General features: G+C 40.5%; 1 protein-coding gene across 6 annotated transcripts in view; it reads right to left on the bottom strand.

Moving 5' to 3' along the window:
* LOC141735691 (homer protein homolog 1-like) overlaps positions 1-20,703 on the bottom strand; it is a 126,232-nt gene that overhangs the window by 22,902 nt on the left and 82,627 nt on the right. For 2 of the 6 annotated variants that reach the window (XR_012584816.1, XM_074568777.1), the window contains one exon: positions 9,365-9,450. The exons of the other annotated variants lie outside the window; for them this stretch is intronic. Coding sequence is in view for 1 of the 2 variants with exons in the window: in XM_074568777.1 (XP_074424878.1) it covers positions 9,365-9,450 (86 nt within the window). In the remaining variant the exon portion in view is untranslated. The remainder of the gene's footprint in view (positions 1-9,364; positions 9,451-20,703) is intronic. 6 annotated transcript variants of the gene reach the window in all.

Genomic DNA, 20,703 nt, shown 5'->3' with positions numbered 1-20,703 from the left:
AATTATTTATTATAATAAATATATTTTAATATGCTTAATTTAATTATAAATTATTATTATTTTGCATGTAAGTTTGTAGGCTTATTTGAACTTTGTACAGATGAACAATTAAACATTCTGCCACCATTTTGCCCACCAAGCTTCTTTCGTCCACTTCATGCATATATGCACAGCCCATCCCATAAAAGCATATTTCAAAAACTTTATGATTCCTATAAAAGCTCCTTAGGTGTTCAAAGCCAACCAGTCAATGAGGAACATTCATTACCAATTCAGATCACATCTACTGTCTCACTAAAACATGATGTCTGATTCTTCTCCAGTATTTCCTTATAAATACACAATTTCATCCCCTTGAACAGGAATACAAGTTCCTTCAGAAGAGGAATATGAGTTCTTTGCTCTAGCATTTCATGATCTATTCAACAAATTAGAAGTTCACCACTGGAAATTTTAAATCTTAAATCACTAAACTAAAAATAACGATAATCCTATTTCATCAAGGAACACTGACTCACATAGGAAAGAAGATGAGAATTAATTTTTGTAACAATATCTACTCTTCTGTTTCTCTGATCAGATTTATTCTTCATTTATAGTAGCATAGTAGATCAAAAAATTCCATAAAAAGCATGCTACAAAAATCTAGTTCATTGTTATATTCACAATTCCTCCTTGATGTTCTGATCCAGCAAACAACTATCCACACCAGCAATTTCATGCAAGAGAGTAATCCCATTTAGTAGTCCTGCTACAGCAGGACTAGTAGCTAACTGTGTGTGCATGACATGCATACATGTTTACAAAATGTGCCTTACTACTGATTTTCCTCACAGGAAAAATATTTTATATTGATGTAATGTATCAGATAAAAAGCTTTTTATCCAGGACAGTTACAGGATGAGAACTATTTGGTCACTTAATATCCTAATTTAAGATGCAAAAAGGGTAGCAAATGGATTTTTTTTTCAATGTAATAATTTATATACCCACAATGATACAAGGTAAACTTATAAGCCATGAAGATCCCAGAAGACAGACTCCTAGCTAGTGCTGAGTAATAATGTGAGGGGAATTCGTGGCGTTTCATCTTTACCTTTGCACAGTGCCTTACTACCCTGCCAAGAAAACAGCCAGGAGCTCTGAAGTTATTGCTTGTATACTGGAATGTCAGCATTAAATACAAAACATATATTTTCTATTACTGCTATGGCTACCCTAGTTCAAAGGCTAAAAGGTTTCTTTGGAGCTGTTTTTTTTTTAATTGGTTGTTTTCAATAGCACTGCACCAGTATTATTTCTCAATCATACTTTTTATCCCTGAGATCTATATAGTGGGCATGAACATGTCTATTGTAATGTAGATGTTATTTGTTTGTAGCATATACTGTTTTCTTCTACAAATAATTTCTACTGTATCTTCTATAGATTGTACTATGGCTCCATAAAATAGAAATGTATTACTTAAATTAGTCTAGTTTTGTATCTGATAATACACAATGACTTCCCAACTATTTAGACTTATCCTGTTTCTTCTTATAAAACTCCACATTCTCTGACATAAACACAGAAATGTGATGGATATCACACCAGGAAACACAGAACCAAAGATGTGAATTTTTTTTCATAAATTCATAATTTGATTAAAATAGCCCATAACCAGTCCTGTGAGTGCTGACTTACTTTTTTCAAATACTTCCTTGACAAACTGAAAAAAAAAATATTAAAATTATGTTTTGTGGATTACTTTGGTTAAAACTGGACTTATTTGGATTTAAAATAATTATTTTAGGACCAGATAAAAGCACACCTACAGTAGGCTGTTCTTAAGCTAGAGTATCTGCATTGATGTCTATATCTGTAGAGCTGCACTGGTTCAAATTTATCAACAGTTCCAGAGGGAACACTGAGAAACATATGGTTCAGGCACAATGATAATTCCCCCTCCGAAGAGAAGATGCTGGGGCTAACACCTGGGACAGGGAACACACAAGTTTAGAAGCTGAAAGCCCACACGTGGAGCTCCCAACAACTGCTAGAGCCCATGGTCAAAATTTTTATCATGAAACAGCTACACTACACTCCCTCAGGATAGGTACATGAGGGCTGCATGTACTCTCTCTCACTAAAACCTTTTACTTAATTCCTGTTTGAAAGGCTTTTTGCTAAAAGGTATTGATTCTGCCCTCAAAGCATTAGGTTGTGTCATAGGAAATACATGCACAGCTCTAACAGGTTGTTTTAACAGTTGTAAATATCTAAACCAAAACCAAACCATTCTTCATGTGTTCTGAGATTATTTGCTCTAGGAAGCACATGAAATGTGAACGCTTATTCGGTGATCAAAATGATCCAAAGTGCAACAGAACTTCTGCCAGAACACCTTTCAGTTTTACACCATGGCACAAAGAGCAGAGCTGTATGTATACATTGGGGGACACAAGCACACACAGGTTTGCAGTCCTGCAGCGCAATAATTCAACCTGCACACATATTTTGTTTTGTTTTGTTCTGTGTCACAATTTTAACAGTTATTTCTGTCACAATTTTAACAGTTATTTCTTCAGCCCTGTCAGAATTAACATCACTGACTGCCTGGCACACTCAAAGTTTCAAGATGGTCTTTCAAAAAAGGAGCCATCCTTAATACTCCTGCTTGTTGCCTGTTTCTCAGCATAAAAAGCTCCACCAAACTTTAAAAAATATCATAAGAGAGAATAAAGCCTGGTCATTTCCCTTGTGAAACTTCTGAACGTCTGAAAATAAGATAAAAAGCTGCTTTGCAAACATCACTACATTAGTGACAAATACAAGAGGGAGAATGGGCCTCTAATGGATAACAGCAAAATATGAGTTTTATTGGCTCAACTGATCATGCTATACAAAAAAACCCTTCCATAACAGAGGTTTAGGTCGTACTTATTGCATGGAAAATTATCTTTACAATGACAACTGTTCGTAGGATTGTAAGCACTTGTTAGCGAGCAAAAGCTCAAAACTATCCCTGAATCTTTGATCCTCTGTGCAGGCCACAGTATATGGTACATGTGTAACATCAGACATGTCCACAGTCAGAACACCACATGGTGCTCCATTGTCAAGGCAAAGGATTTTAATTCAGATATTTAACATCTATGGCATTCAATAATTTAATCACTACCACAAAACACTCCTAGAACAATTGCTGACTGGTATCATATGGTGTAACTGTGACACCTCCTGAAAATTCAAGTAGGACTCAATGATCTTCCACACTTTTAGGCATCCTGACCAATTAACATCCAGCTAATCTCCATTCCCATTGGGGATTAGTTACAACTCCAGAAAGTCACTGAGGAATAGCTTTGCTATCTGGCCATCTGTGACCTGAATAGAGTGACAGAGGCTATAAATGCACGAATATCTTTCTCCGCAAAGTAGGTCACTTAAGGAAAATTAATCCGAAAAGCTCCAGTCACCACAGTTAGCCAGTTGGAGAAGGCTTTTGAAGACAGGGAGTGGGGAGCACACGTTAATGAGTTGCATTCAGAATGAAGTTATTTCAAGAGATGCCTTCATGAAACAAAAAACCAAAACGGTCCAAATCAAGAGATGTTTTCCACTTTTTGAATCAGTATTGCTTATTCATTGTTTGATGAGTTGTATGCAGTGCCAACACTATAAAACATGGTTTAAGTTTTATTTCAGATTTATAGAAATAAAGCATGTGCAGAATTATGCTTTATTAATATTTTATGGTTTTTAATATTGGATTCATTGCTTAAAATTAATTCATTTAAAAATTGGATTTCTTACTCTAGTCATGGTTTCAAAGAACTACAGTTACTCAAGAGCACGTAAATTCTTTTCTTCAGGTGTCGCTGTGATCTGCACTGCAGATGTATGGTGAGCAGTACTGTCTTGAGATAGCAGAAATGATGAGGAATTCAGATGAGTAGAGATTGGAGCATTTTCACTACAAAATTTGGTATCTGGTATAGTAACTAAATCCATAAGACTTGACAAATATGAATAGAGCAGAATCCCTGTAGCTGCTGCGCAGATTATAAATAATGGCATGTGTTGGAAGCAGACCAAGAATCTGGTGGAGTGAGCATTACCAATCAGTGGGAGAAGTATGTCAACCAGCTGGTAACAATGCATTGGCTGTGCTGGCAGCAAGGGATGATCCTTTCTGACAGCCTTGCTGGTGAGCCTTATGGAGCAGCTTTTTATGCTTAAGGTAGCAAAGGGGGACTGTGAATGATTTATTCTGTTACCACAGTATCTGAGAGCTCTAGTGTAGCAGCGTAGCTGCTCCTCTTTGGAAGTGTAAGGCAAGTGTTTTGGTTTATGTAAAACTCTCTGGTGAATTTGGGAAGGAATTCTGCACAAGGTTCTTATGAAATCCTCCATACAAAATAAAGCCACAAAAGTGTTCGTCCACAGGGGCCTGAGAACACTTAACAGTCCTGGCTGCAATAATGATAACTGAAAACAATGCTGTGAGAATAAGATGGTAAGCTTTAAAGGGTGCCTTAAGATAGCTCCATAAGCTTCTGATAATGCTCAGGTCCCAGGCTGGAAGGGTGAGTGTAGGCTGCAACAGCCTACACTTGCTATTGCCTACATTGGAATGATGTGGCTGTCCTATTAGATGGACATGATGACTCTGTTGGCACAGAAGATAAGTGCAGCATCCCTCAAGGTATTCCTAAAAGCTCCCAAGAAGCCTTCTCTCTCATTCATGCCGAGAATGACAGTTAAGTTCCTCAGTTCACATCCTGATTTAGAAGAAATTTTAAATAGGGATTTGGGGATTTCATCCCTTTTCAGAGACTTCAAAGGGCATCTGCTGTGGTCATCTATTAAATGTGTAAAATTACATCATGATAGAAAGGATTTAAACATGACGGTTTTAGAGTTTGTCCTGCTGCTAGTCCAAAGTACCTAAAGCCCTAGGTAATGAAACAAATGTCTTCAGTCTCTTTCCCTCTCTTGAACATTCAAAGCAAAATTGGAAACAGAAAGGGGTTTTGTCATTTAATTATACCTAATTAGGAGTCCTGGAGTGAGTGGGAAGCTGAAGAAAAAAGCAGTGGAGCACATAGCCATTAGGTCCTCTTCCATTCCAGGAAGAGGCAAGAAAAAAGTGCCTTGAGTTGTTCTGCCATTTTAGTCTTCATACAAAGCTGCCTGCTTGTACAGGCCCAGTAGATTCAGCCACTCAAAAGACTCCGAACTTATGTGCATGAAGGACACAGTCATCTACAGTATAAATAATTTAAGACCAGCAAAAGAGGGGAAGCTATGGTAAGAACGACAGCTTTTGTAAGAAGGAAACTTAAGAAACAAAACAAAAATACTTCTTTATGCCTACTGCTTATTGTCTTTTTATTTGTAGTTGTGATTAACTGGACACATGCAAAAGGAAGTCTTACTTGATAAATTGTAATTTATTAAAAAAGGGTTAGTCCTCTCAAAGTTATAATCAAGAGACAATTACCAGGAAATTGCTTTGAGTTAAATATTTTGAGTGAGGCCAATAAAAAAACTAATTAATATTCAAAGAGATTCTTATCCTTGATCAGAATTTTTAGCAAAGGAAGGGAGCTCCCCTGGGGAGAGTAGTAGAAAGATCTGTTCTTCCCTTTGAGATAAGGAATATCTGCATGATCTCAGTGGAGCTACATCAGCATAAAACCATAGTTCATAGAATCATAAAATCATAGAATTGTTAGGGTTGGAAGGGACCTTAAAGATCATCTAGTTCTAACCCCCCTGCCATGGGCAGGGACATCTCCCACTAGATCAGGTTGCTCAGAGCCCCATCCAGCCTGGCCTTAAAAACTTCCAGGGATGGGGCTTCCACCACCTCTCTGGGCAACCTGTTCCAGCGTCTCACCACCCTCATGGTGAAGAACAACTTCCTAACGTCCAATCTGAATCGACCCATCTCTAGTTTTAATCCATTCCCTCTAGTCCTACCATTACCCGACATCCTAAAAAGTCCCTCCCCAGCTTTCTTGTAGGCCCCCTTAAGATACTGGTAGGCCACTATTAGGTCTCCTTGGAGCCTTCTTTTCTCCAGACTGAACAACCCCAACTCTCTCACTCTGTCCTCATAGGAGAGGTGCTCCAGCCCTCTGATCATCCTCATGGCCCTTCTCTGGACACGCTCCAGCACGTCCATATCTCTCTTGTAGTAGGGGCTCCAGAACTGGATGCAGTACCAGAGAGTGAGGTCTCACGAGAGTGGAGTAGAGGGGGAGAATCACCTCCCTCGACCTGCTGGCCATGCTTCTCTTGATGCAGCCCAGGATACGATTGGCTTTCTGGGCTGCTAGTGCATGTTGAGCCTCTCATCCACCAGCGCCCCCAAGTCCTTTTCTTCAGGGCTGCTCTCAAGCCAGTCACTGCCCAGCCTATATCGGTGCTTGGGATTGCCCCGTCCCAGATGGAGGACCCTGCACTTGGCCTTGTTGAACTTCATGAGGTTGGCATGGGCCCACCTCTCCAGCCTGTCAAGGTCCCTCTGGATGGCATCCCTTCCCTCCAGCGTGTCAGCCGCCCCACACAGCTTGGTGTCGGCGGCAAACTTGCTGAGGGTGCACTCTATGCCACTGTCCATGTCGCTGACAAAGATGTTAAACAAGACCGGTCCCAGTACTGATCCTTGAAGGACTCCACTTGTCACTGGCCTCCACTTGGGCATGGACCCATTGACAGCCACTCTTTGGGTGCGGCCATCAAGCCAGTTCTTTATCCACTGAATTGTCCATCCATCAAACCCATATTTTATCAGCTTGGAGACCAGGATGTCATGCGGGACAGTGTCAAAGGCTTTGCTCAGGTCCAGGTAAATGACGTCAGTTGCTCTCCCTTTGTCTATTGATGTTGTGACCTTCTCATAGAAGGCCACCAGGTTTGTCAGGCACGATTTGCCCTTGGTGAAGCCGTGTTGATTGTACCAAATCACCTCTTCGTTATTCTTCTGCCTCAGCAGCACCTCCAGGAGGATCTGCTCCATAATCTTACCAGGCACGGAGGTGAGACTGACTGGCCTATAGTTCCCTGGTTCATCCTTCTTTCCCTTTTTGAAAATGGGGATTATGTTTCCCCTTTTCCAGTCAGTGGGGACTTCACCAGACTGCCATGACTTTTGGAATATAATAGAGAGCGGTTTAGCAACCTCATCCACCACTTCCTTCAGTACCCGTGGGTGTTTCCCATCGGGTCCCATGGACTTGTTCACTTTCAGGTTCATCAGATGGTCACGAACCTGATCTTCACTTACAATGGGCAGTTCTTTCCAACCCCTGCCATTGTCTTCTGTGACTCTGGGAGTGTGGCTGGAGCCCTTGCCAGCGAAGACTGAGGAAAAGAAGTCGTTGAGAACCTCGGCCTTCTCCATATCACTTGTCACCAGTTCTCCCGTTTACTTTCTGAGGGGGCCCACACCCTCCCTAGTCTTGTTCTTACCATTAATGTACCTATAGAAATTTTTGCTGTTTCCCTTGATCTCCTTGGCTGGATTTAATTCTAACTGAGCTTTAGCTTTTTTCACCAGGTCTCTTGCTGTTCGGACAGCTTCTTTATATGCCCCCCATTCTAGCTATCCTTTCTTCCACTCCTTATAAAGTTTCTTTTTGTGTGACAGTGTATCCAGGAGCTCCTTGTTCATCCAGGCAGGTCTCCTAGCATTCTTTCCTGCCTTCCTCTTTGTCAGTATACTTTGCTCCTGGACACGGAGAAGGTGATTCTTGAATACTGACCAGCTGTCCTGGGCCCCCCTTCCCTCTAGAGCTTTGTCCCATGGCACTTTGGCCAGCAGATCCCTGAAGCGATCAAAGTCTGCATGCCTAAAGTCCAGGGTCGTAAGCTTGGAATACATCCTCTTAGTTGCCCTGAGGATCTTAAATTCTATCGCTTCGTGGTCACTGCAGCCAAGGCTATCCCTGAGCCTCACGTTGGTCACCAGCCCTTCCCTGTTGGTGAAAACGAGGTCCAGCATAGCACCTTTTCTTGTTGGTTCCTCTACCATTTGGAGGAGGAAGTTGTCATCTATGCATTCCAGGAACATCCTGGATTGCTGGTGCCTTGCTGTGTTGTCCCTCCAGCAGATGTCAGGGTGGTTGAAATCCCCCACAAGGACCAGGGCCTGTGAACGCGAAGCCACGTCTATCTGCCTATGGAGGGCCTCATCTGCTTGGCTCCACTGGTCAGGTGGCCTGTAGCAGACCCCTACTGTAACATTGCCTTCCCCTGTCTTCCCTTTAATCTTAACCCATACACTCTCAACCAGCTCATCGTCCTTCCCCATGTGGAGTTCCTTCAATTCTAGCTGGTCACTGACGTAGAGGGCAAGACCTCCTCCCCTCCTACCCTGCCTGTCCTTCCTAAAGAGCTTGTATCCGTCTATCCCTACATTCCAGTCATGGGAATCATCCCACCAAGTTTCAGTAATGGACACTATGTCATGGCTTTCCAGCAGCACAGTGGCCCTTAATTCTTCCTGTTTATTGCCCGAGCTGCGTGCATTCGTGTAGAGGCACTTCAGCTAGGCTGGCTGCATCACCCTCTTGTGAGAATCCCCCTTGATTCCCTTGGGGTGTCCCGGTGCATCGTCTCCAGCTTGCCTCGGGGCAACAATTTGAGAGCCCTTGCTAAGACTCCATCCCTCTGCCCCTGATGTGCTGCCCCACTGTTTGTCACAGGCAAGCATGAAATTATTGACCCCTTCCCCCTTCAAATCTAGTTTAAAGCCCTATCAATGAGCCCTGCCAACTCCTGCCCCAGAATCCTTTTCCCCCTCTGGGATAAGTGCATCCCATTAGCTGCTCGCAGCTCTGGTGCCTCATATACCAAGCCGTGATTGTAAAACCCAAAGCCCTGTCTACGACACCAGTCCCAGAGCCATGAATTGACCTGTTGACCCCTCCTATATATTCCCTCGTCCATCGCTGATGTCAGAGGGATGGGGGAGAACACAACCTGAGCTCCTGATCCCTTTACCAGTTGCCCTAAGGCCCTGAAATCTCTTTTAAATGATTGTGAGCCTCTCATTGCTGCCTCATCACTTCCCACCTGAAAGACCAGAAGCGGGTAATAATCTGAAGGACTCACAAGGGTGGGGAGTTTACCTACGATGTCCTTTACCCGGGCACCAGGGAGACAGCAGACCTCTCTATGAAGCGGGTTTGGTCTTCATATTGGGCCCTCTGCTCCCCTCAGCAGGGAGTCACCTACAACAATGACCCTTCGATTTTTCTTTTCAGGGTCAGTTTTGATGGCCGGCCTGAGGTGAGTTGGCCTTGGTGGCTCTTCTGGCCTTCAAGAGCCCTCTTCCTTGCTTGCAACCAGTTCCTCCTGCAGAGTCCCATACCTGTTCTGCAAGGGCACTATAGGTGGTGCACTTCTTAAAGGAACCTGCTTGCTCCGTTTCTTTCTTTTGTTCCATCGGACAGAGACCTGTGAATCATAGTTGTGAATCATCTCTTTAGATTGGAATAACGTGTACAGCTTAAATGACAAATTTGGTCATAGCAAAAAAGATGAAGGAGGCCCTTGAAACACATTGTATTTAAAGTGAGGTGACTAATAACAAAGATGCACACACCTACTGGAAAGAGAAAGGCAGCTGAATGGCTGAAATCAGCAGGTGAGAGCATGGCTTTTCTGATTCTATTGTTTTCTACAAATGTTGAAGGTTTATCCCACTCCAGGGATACTCCAGCACACCCCTTTGCTCAATAAGGAACTACAATATGCTTGAACTCCCAATTACTATGTCAGTGTAGAAGATAGAAATGCAGAAGCTTTTTCTGCAAATTTGGGAAGAGGGTGCTTATGGAGCTATTACAGATTTCTCTTTCAAGGTGTTTCATATATGATCTTTCACTTGCGTTTAGCCTTTCAGTTTGACCATGCTCTCAGATTCTGAATCATAGAGTCATAGAATCATAGAATCATAGAATCATAGGGTTGGAAGGGACCTCTGGAGATCATCTAGTCCAACCCCCCCGCCAGAGCAGGGTCACCTACAGCAGGTTGCACAGGAACACGTCCAGGCGGGTTTTGAAAAGCATCATCCAAAGCACACATGCAGCCTGTGGACAGAAGAGTTGCTTTTCCAGTTCTGTTACAGACAGTCCTGTTATTAGGCATCTCTTGTCCTATCAACAGCTCACTGGGGCAGGGTCAAAATCTTTGCAGACTTGATGGATGAAGCTGACCAAAGAGGTTAAGTAATGGTACAGACTCTTTCCACTATATGGCAGACTATGCAATGCAAATCAGTGGCTATATTCTATTTAGATCCACCATCTAAATCCATGTTCTATAATACAGATAATAATACATAATACAGCCTTAATTCATCACAGGGCCCATAGAAACCACCACAACACAAACACAGACCACCTTTCAATATGGAAGCTTATCACTGAGGAAAAGACTGGAAATTAAATTCTTTTTAAGGAAGGAAAATTCCACAGAAATGTTCTCTATGGTAACCCATCACAGTACTCCTGCAGAAGATAACAAAGCCAGAGAAAAAAAAGCCTAAGTATGTTAGTGTTCACTGCTTATTGAAACACTAAGAGTCAATACCAATAGAAGAGCTCTTGAAAGGCACACCATGGGATGCAGAAGATTGGGTATTAACACAAAATTAATGCTTCAGCTACGGTCCTTTTCAATCAGGGATTTAGATCCCAGTCCTGACCCAAGTTAAAGAGAAGAGTCACTCTTCTCCACAAGAAACAATGAAGTTTCCAAGCTTCTTGTATTGTCTGCTAGTATATGCACCTGTCACACAGGTGACATTTAAACTCTGTTTCTCATTAAACTTACACAGTTAACAACAGCTTTATGCATGCCTTTTGTACACTGTATCACAATGGAAAAGACTTGTATTTAACCTGAATTATCACAGTAGCACTGAGAAAATCCCTGATTTCTCTGAAGACGCTCAACTTTTATTTTAATTTTATTCTTTTAAAAAGATCTCATTTTTGTCTTAGTCATTTAATTTTATATAGTAAAGAGACACTAGGTTATCTCTTCATGAAGGCCATATAGCATAAACCAAAATTGATAACTCTGTCTCATAACTTTTAGCCTTTTGCATAGATAACTAATTTCTAGCTTTTTTTTTGCACTAAACATTAAAACCTTGCAGACCTAAAATTTTATCACATACTCTGAAAAAGTAAAAGATTTGCCATTGTTCCTTTACTGAAATTGCTTATCAGTATCACTGGAAGTAGTTTATTCTCACACCTGTAATGTATTTCATATTTTTCACAACTGATACCAAATAAGTTTTTTAGTGCATTAAGTTACTATTGAACACTAGGCCTAATTCCTTGCTGTTGCTATGGTGCTGAATACTTCAAATATTCCACCAAAACTACATTTTCAAAAGCAACCTAAATTATTTAGGAACTTACGTCCCATTTTCTGAGATGACTAGGTATTTGTCTGCAAAGAAAGTCAAATTGTCTTGGGGTCCTATGGCACTTCATCACTTTATGAAAGCAATTAGATGATGTAGTTATTGGCAAGTCAGATACCAGGACACGGTGACCCTGACACTAAAATGATCTGAATTACAGCCACTTTCATTCTGGAACTCATTTGTATACACAAGAATTTAAAGCAGTTTACCTGTAAATTCACACTTTGAATTAGTATGGATTAATTTTTCTGGGGCCCCTGGCTAGACAGAACTCTCTGTTTCTTTCAAAAATCCTACCTATAACAACAATTTATGTGTACATTGATACAACCCACACTCTGTCAGTAATGTAACAAAGAGAAGAGAGTATTCAAGTGCCCTAGAGTTCTCTCAATTTCAAATGTGCTGTGGTAGTAAGGGCAAGGAACAATTATTTTCCCAGTGACCACATCTCCACCACTAAGTAAAGCAGGGCCAAAAAGCCCTGAGCTTCTGAAGGCCATATGGACTAGGGAGTTCGCACTCTCCCCAAACTGCTCAGGTCCACACCAGCTGCCAGACAGATCCTGAGCATAGTTTGCACATAGTCAGGTTTAGCACCCTTCCATCTCTACAGTCTTCCAAAACCACCCTACCAGGCTTTATGCAATCTGCAACCCTCCCACGCCCATCTGAAACACTTCTGGGCATGCAATGCACATCCTTGCTTTTGTGCAAGGAGAATATCGCTCTGGTGGGTGGCGACACAGCCCTCAAATCATTGCAGGCATTTAGAACTGGAAAAGGACTCCACACAAAACAGTAAATGTGTCTTATGGCTGCAATGACACTACATAGGCCCAGAAGAGATCCAGTGTCATTGCTATAACATGTAGATATGCTTCAGATCATGGCCCTCGGTGCCAAGGCCTGTTTTATTTAGCCATATAGATGTGACCCATGAGGCTGTTGCAGCTACAGGTTGATTCTACTGAGCTCAGCAGAGATCCTCAGCTTTGCAATGACAGAGTAAAGACAGACAGAGCGATGCTCTGAGCAACTGCTACCACATATAGAGCAGTGAGGTAACTAAAGGGACTTCTCCCAACCCTGTAAATCTGACATACACTACATGTAAGGGGTGGAGATCCTCTGCACAAACCTCTGTCTGCATTTCTAGGTACTGTCATAGCTTAAACTGGTGTGTGTTGTGCCTCTGCCGAAGACAGTAGCTGTTACGAAAGGGTGAAATGTGAAAGATTTGCAAGTGTTTATTTTAGATCTTAGTTGAACCTTTTGTCGGTGATACCACAGGATATCTCAGTCTCTAAGACCCTTTAATGCTGGTTCCTGTCTTACTTTCATAGCAAACACTGAATTTAGCAGAACAATCATTACAGCTGTAGAGCCTCACAATTTCACTATCAGGAACATAAAGACATGCTGTAGAATGACCTACAGAAATATATGTGATTAGGCAGTTGCATAAAGATTCTGAATGATGACTATTTGTCCTCCGCCCAGCTAGTGCATTAGGTTATCTTACAATATCAAATAATAACTACTGGTGCAATTCATTTTTGCATTACAATTGCCATTTTTTTTCCCCAGTAAATAGAACGACATGCATTAATCACAAAGTTAGCGTAGGAGATGAACTGTTAGTTTACATGCTGACAACAAAATAATTTTATTCCATTAAGGGAACAGAAGCTATGTGAGACCATGGCAAATTTAAGTAAGTTTCATTTGTCTCCCGCAATAGCCATACAATTACTTAGAGTCAATAGCCTATATAAAGCCCAAACTAAACCATCTATGAAGCTGTCAGAAGTACTTTGAAAAACAAGCAGCAAGTCACATGAACTATGTGATCACAGTAAACCATATATTGACTGCATAGGTTTGAACAAAACAATTTGCTAGTGAGTCGCAATGTTTATCAGTGGATACTGCCACTCGTGGTTTTTTCTGTCTCAGCTTTTTAAGAGAACGGAAGTAATAAATTTGCCTTGTTTAAACCAAATCTGAATCCAAGAAAAGTCTACATTTACTGCACTATGTTGATCCTAGAGTCAAATTTACTAAAAGGAGATTAAATGGATGGAAAAAAAAAAAGAAATTTGATGCATGGGAAGTCTCTGATTCTGGTGCTTTTTTCTATGAACTACAGGTTAGCACTCAGAGGAAGTAGTCCCTATGTAAGTTTGATGCTGCTCATGAATTGCCAGTTATCCACATCTCACCAAAGTGCTATTCAGCAACTTGAATTCATCTCAGCAGAGCCCCCTGTTATACAATCAAAACACCGATCAATGCAAACTTATTTCTGCCTGTACTACAAAACGTCAATGGCATCTACAGTGATATTAAAGGAACTCAAAAGATATGACACTAGGTACAGAAAGCTTCCCTAAAGCATAAAGCTGATGTAAAATTACAGGAGATGTTGATTTCCATTTAACTGCATTCCCCGATTTATTCTTCAAGCTAACTCTTCCCTTAAAAGAGAATATATTAAGTACTTCATATTTTTGACAGACAAAATATTCTACTTCTGTGTTTATGTGTGCCTGCCTCTAACTTTTACCCATGTCTGCAGGAAGTAGGTCAATGCTGTTGAACTTGCACTGCAAGGGGTCTGCCTACCAAAATGCAACAGAAAATAATCAACATGACACAATTATTTTCAATAACACAGCTTCTGCTGGTAGAGCCTGAACACTGTTTGTACATTCAGGCACATTCTGAAATGGCTTACAATAAAGCAACTTTGGACTTTTACTTGATCAATGAGCTTTTACTCTGGTCTTCTGGGGGCTTATGCTATCTGGATAGGAACCATCACCTGTAGAATGGGCCAAGTGAATGAAACAGCCCACCAGGGAGGCACGGCAGCAATGCCGGGGAACGTGACACTGTGTTGCCTCCATAGAAAACAGGAAGCACAACTCTGGATCATAATGTTGGCAGGAGGTACAATTTAAGGATGGACCCGTTAAAGAAAGCTTGGTGGATGAAATCCATCTTCCCCAGGTTTAGATGTTTAAAAGCTAAGAGAAGTAAGTATCCTCAGATGGCTCTTAATCTGGAAGCCCCTCAGGCATAATTTTTTGGCTCCAGTGTCATGTGAATGTGGCAGAATTTGCCAGTTCTCCCCCAGAGAACCCAGGCCACAGTATTCTCCAAAGGAATTACTACCTTAACTAGGTTTAATTGTAAAATCTACCTCTAAATAAGGGAGAAATCGTCAGCAATCTTAATTCATCTGACAAAAACGACACATTCCAAAGAGTATCAAATTAGTAAGACAGCATGGATCTTTTGGATTAGACTTAAAACCAAGCTTTTTACTTCATGTGAAAATGAAGAGCTCCTGGACCTTGGTCCTTGTCGTGGTTTAACCCCAGCTGGCAGCTAAGCACCACACAGCTGCTCGCTCACTCCCCCCAGTTGGGATGGGGGAGAGAATCAGAAGAGTAAAAGTGAGAAAACTCATGGGTTGAGAAAAAGACAGTTTAATAGGTAAAGCAAAAGCCACACGTGCAAGCAACGCAAAACAAGGAATTCATTCACTGCTTCCTATCGGCAGGCAGGTGTTCAGCCATCTCCAGGAAAGCAGGACTCCATCATGCGTAATGGTTACTTGGGAAGACAAACGCCATCACTCCGAACATTCCCCCCCTTCCTTCTTCTTCCCACAGCTTTATATGTTGAGCGTGACATCATATGGTATGAAATATCCCTTTGGTCAGTTGGGGTCAGCTGTCTTAGCTGTGTCCCCTCTCAACTGCTTGTGCACCCCCAGCCTACTCGCTGGTGGTATGGTGTGAGAAGCAGAAAAGGCCTTGACTCTGTGTAAGCACTGCTCAGCAATAATGGAAACACCTCTGCATTATCAACACTGTTTTCAGCACAAATCCAAAACATAGCCCCATACTACCTACTGTGAAGAAAATTAACTCTATCCCAGCCCAAACCAGCACAGTCCTACATCTCTTGCAGGGATGCAAAGCGATCCCTCAAAGCGTACACAGCTACACAGTTTATGAAATTCAGTCATCTCTATTACAGATAAATTCTGGAAAAAAAAGACCCTTTGATGAAAGTTATTTTTTGTATAAGGGATTCATTTAAATATGAAACAATTTTTTAAAAAAATATATTAAGTTGGTACTTATGCTATGTATTTTCAATATAGAGTTTTCCAAACTGCTTTTCTGTGCTTTGTCAAATACACACGTTTAAATACACGTTCTTTCAAGAAATGGGCAGAGGTAATCCATTTGGCTGAATCCTATCAATAAACATATAAGATCAGCAAGTGGCTTCATCAAGTTCACTATGATTTCTTTGCACCATGCAGACAGCTGTATGTTGGCAATGAATGGGAGAAGTCAACAGACACAGCACAGTTAGTTCCTAAGCCAGGCTCCACATATGCCTGGGAGTGAAAAATATTCCAGGGAACAGAAGTGTTCACTCAGCTCTATCCAATCATCCCTTCTGTGTAACCAATGAAGGAGCCCATATCAGCTGCTCAAGGTACAGTTTCTGAAGCTCTAACTATGGCACAAGAGGGGTAGCAAAGGAATAGGACTTATAGCCACCTCCTAAACTCACGCTCCATCTCTTCTTCCTTTTAACCCAAGCAGAATTTGGCACAGCAGCACATCTATCTCATACCTTCATCAGGAAGAGACTCCATAACTTACATTAAATATTTCTTGCCAGCTATCATTGGCTCTGACTTCCATGGTCAATCCTCTAGGAGAAGTTATAAAATTGATTAAAAATTAGCTAATTTTTAAGTCCATATGGGCTTCATTAACACAACCTGAGCACTTTGCAAATGGCAAAACACTCCTCCATGGATCTACATAGCGCATTTTAGGTGAATCCACAATTAATAATTCACCAAGGATGAAAGTGGAAACACTCCATGACTTAAGATGTTTGGCACCTTCTAACTCAGGTCAGATGTAATGTAAATTCCCCTGCTCTATATCTAATAATATCCTTATTAATGACAGCAGGAATAAAAAAATAATTGCTAGTTCTTAAGCTCAAATAACTGCAGAGGATGGTGCTAGCCAGGCTGATTTCTGCTTCCAGAGTGTCCCTTTTCGCCAAGGAGAGGGCGCAGTTAAGAAGGGAGTAATACAGAAAAGATTAAAAAGAATATATAAATCCATAAAGTAAATCAATCATTTAATCTCCAATGTGAGTTGTTAAAGGATGAAGGTACGTTTATTTATAATCTGCTTGGAAGTTTGAGAAAAACTAGTTCTACACCATTTCAAGAATAGTAACTTTTTAGTCATTACGTTGTCACCATACTTCTATGCTTATCATTAGGCATTCCAGACAGCAGTGATAACATAACCACACAGCATATAGATATCCAGTTCTAAAATCTTTTATCTATATATATGTGCAGGTTCTCATATGTCTCTCATTATCCACCACTACACCAGAGACAACACAGAGAGCAAGTAACTTGTTGATATCAATAAAAGAAGGACTAAATTGGTATCAATCAGATGCATTCAATGGAGCTTCAGCTTCACTAAAATGTACTTGGTTACAGACTTCTTTTTTTCTCTCTCTTATTTTTTAAAAATGCATTCCTCAAGTACTCCACTGGGTTTGGCCCCGCTGCTTAAAAAACTTAACATATATCCTTTCTCTTAAAGATAATAAAGTGGACAGACAAGGTACAGCAACACAGAGATCTTTCAGAAGAGCAGGTGAGCAGGTAAAACAGACACTATACCTGGTGTGGGGTGCAGGGGCCAAGTGACTTTGAAACACAAAGAGCCTACATTTGAAAAGAGCCACTAACTGAAAGGTTTGGGCTTTTTTTTTGTTGCTGGAGGCTTTTTTGTTTTGTTTTGTTTTTTCTTTCAGGTGACAATTTTAGCTCCTGTATTCTCAGTAAAGCAGGAAATAATTCCTGGTATAGAGTCATAGAATGGTTTGGGTTGAAAGGAACCTTTAAAGATCATCTAGTCCAACCCCCCGCCATAGGCAGGGATGTCTTTCACTAGAACAGGTTGCTCAAAGCCCCATCCAACCTGACCTTGAACACTTCCAGGGATGGGGCATCCACAGCTTCCCTGGGCAACTTGTTCCAGTGTCTCATCACACTCATCGTAAAAAAACCAACATGGGTGAAGTTGAGCAATTGAACAATTGGAGATGTTTCTTCATTAAAAACACACACTTCAAAAATATTCAAGAAGGTATGGCTTTGGGGCATAGGTTTATGTGGGCTTTAAAAGAATAAAGCTGTATTTTTAAAGTATATTGTTATGAATTGTAAATTGCTATGAGTTGTAACAGATTTTAATATACCAAAACTGACAAAAAGCGAAGTTTTCACTTGTCTTCTGAGTTGTTGTTTTTTTTAAAGCTGTTTTTTAGCTTATGGACTTTGAACTCAAAATTGTTCAGTAACCCTTCAATTTCCTGTATTTCTAAGGAATATGACAGAGGCATTTTACCATGACTACAATCACTATAAGTTACAGAAGCTCATCCATGTTCTGTATATTGATTTTACAAAATAATCCAAAATTGACAATAAGTGAACCTTGAGATGAGTAAAATACACAAGAATCGAACTAAGATACTGATGCAGACTGTTCTGCAGCATACTTAAAAGTGATCAGAAGGCCACAAATCTTCAGTTATCTTTATTTTCCTTTCTCTAAAACTGCGTAACCTTTTCAATAATTTCTATGTGGATGGGAAGTCTAGACTATTCCCCAGTTTCATAGAACCAGATTGTGACTACAGAGTCCATTTAGAGTCAGAAAATAGTAAATGAACAAGTCTGGAAAAGTTTCTGTAGCATTTGTCTAACAAAATAAGCATTATATTCTGTGTTGATAAAGGTAAGTGGACAAAGGAACCTTCAAGATTATCGAGTCCAACCATCAACCTAACACTGCCAAAACCACCACTAAACCATGTCCCTAAGCACCACGTCTACCCATCTCATAAATACCTCCAGGGATGGTGACTCCTCCACTTCCCTGGGCAGCCTGTTCCAATGTTTGATAACCCTTTTGGTGAAAATTTTTTTCCTAATATCCAATCTAAACTTCCCCATGCGCAACTTGAGGCCATTTTCTCTTGTCCTATCACTTGTTACTTGGGAGAAGAGACCGACTGCCACCTCTCTACAGTCTCTTTTCAGGTAGTTGTAGAGAGCAATAAGGTCTCCCATCAACTTCCTTTTCTCCAGACTAAACAGCTCTGGTTCCCTCAAATGCTCCTCATAAGACTTGTTCTGTTTGAGCTTAGTACTAACAAAATGGCAAATATTCTAAATAATATATGTACAAAACACCCCATAAAAGAAACCTCACAGACACTGCTCAAAAATTTAAACAAGCATACACATCTGATATCATGATATCAAAATGCACAATAGAAAAAGTTCATTAATTCAAGTAAACTACTAGGAGAATCTAGAATAAAGAGAATAGGTCCTCCACCAATGCCTAAAGATGACAACAAAAAGTCACTGTGTGCTAAGAATAGACTCCTAAAAGGAATAACACATTTCAGAAAACTGTATTATTGAAAATACCTAACAAAATTCATGATTGTGAATTAATGGATGCAACAACAACAAAAAAAAGCCAACACACCCCACAGAATCTGATTTAATGTTAAATATCACATATCCCAATTTATAGAGGCAATGTTCACAGTTGCTGAAGTATTAACACACACTTTTAAATGTCATCCATATTTTGGATTGGTTGAACACAATGGATATATCCTTTTAGAAAATGAAAGTTCCTTCCTTAAGCAAGATAGATAGTGCCTTTTTTTCTTCATTTTTACTATTTTTTTAAATTCTTATGTATGTGATTAAAAGAGGAAAAAATTACATTACAAGTTGCATGTTTTTTAATATAAATTGTATAAGGATTATATTCCTCTTCTAAGAATGTACTTGACAGATATGTTAGAAGAGTGCTCACTTGTCCCTGAGGATGGTATTTACATCATCTCATTTCAAACACTCATCTCGCATTGTCTGAATCACCCCTTAGAGTTCTTGCTAAATAAACAGCAGGAAGTAGGTAATTCACATGCTCCAAACTAGGACTTCCTTAGGTGCACAAGGGAGATAGTGATATTACTCTCTTAAGTGTTGGGCTATTTTTAGTTTTGCCTCTCATCCATTCCCTCAGCCATTAAAATTAGCTCTATGAGTTGCGGAGTTGCTTAATTTTAAAGATATAAGTAACACATACACCATGACCATTCTTCTAATAGGAGATACGAGTCCTCTCCACTTCTCCTTCCATTATTAGAGATATCTTATGAAAATGTTACAGTATGAGCTGTATTATGCTGTGTTTGACACAATACTGGTTTAAAACCATGTAATGGTTTCCTACGTATTCCAGAGATTCACTACAGAATTTTCAGAAATTGTCACAATCAGGAAAATCAGACATGAAAAAATTTACACGAACACAAGGTAAGATTTTCCTTTGAAATTAATGGTTCCCTAGCAAGAACTTTTATTTTTGAAGGATAGTCTACTTGAGCTAAATCCCAGCAGCTCAGACAGAAGTGCAGGAAGCAGTAGGAATTAGGTCATGGAGGGATGGGAGAACAATCCCTCTCCATGTGCTTCTTCCTGAGACCACCAGGCTCTTGCTGGTGGAGCACAAGAGGCAGAACAGCATCACAGCTAGGACCTTCAAAACATCAAACAAATGTTGGTTGAGGTGAAGTCAACACCTACTTCTAAGTTGCTAGATTAACCAGTTCTTTGCTTACACTGACAGCGGGAACATATCACCTTTGAGTTTCTTTTCTGAGTGTACCTCAAGAAATAATCTTTTCTCAACAGAGTAATTGAATTTACCAGAGTTCCTCCAGTGTGCCCTAAAATGTCACAGTTCATTATAGTACTGTGCAATGTGAAGACAGTTATTGCTTTTTATGTGGTAGAGAAACCTTTTTAAAAAGCCTAGCTTTATCAGTCTCCATTCTAGGAGGTTTTCAAAACCCAACTGGATAAAGCTTAGAGCAGCCTGGTCTGATCTCATAGCTGGAGCTTGGATTAGAGACTTCCTGAGCTTCCTCACAACATGAAATTATCCTGTCATCAGGTGTCCTGGTTTCAGCTGGAATAGAGTTAATTTTCTTCGTAGTAGCTGCTGTGTTTTGGATTTAGCATGAGAATAATGCTCATAAACCACTAATTTTTTTCGCTGTTGCTAAGCAGTCAAGGCCTTTTCTGATCCTCA

This window comes from Larus michahellis, chromosome W, assembly GCF_964199755.1.
Source record: "Larus michahellis chromosome W, bLarMic1.1, whole genome shotgun sequence".
Classification (NCBI taxonomy): Eukaryota; Metazoa; Chordata; class Aves; order Charadriiformes; family Laridae; genus Larus; species Larus michahellis.
The sequence above is the reverse complement of the archived record's forward strand: the minus strand, read 5'-3'. Positions and strand labels throughout refer to the sequence as shown.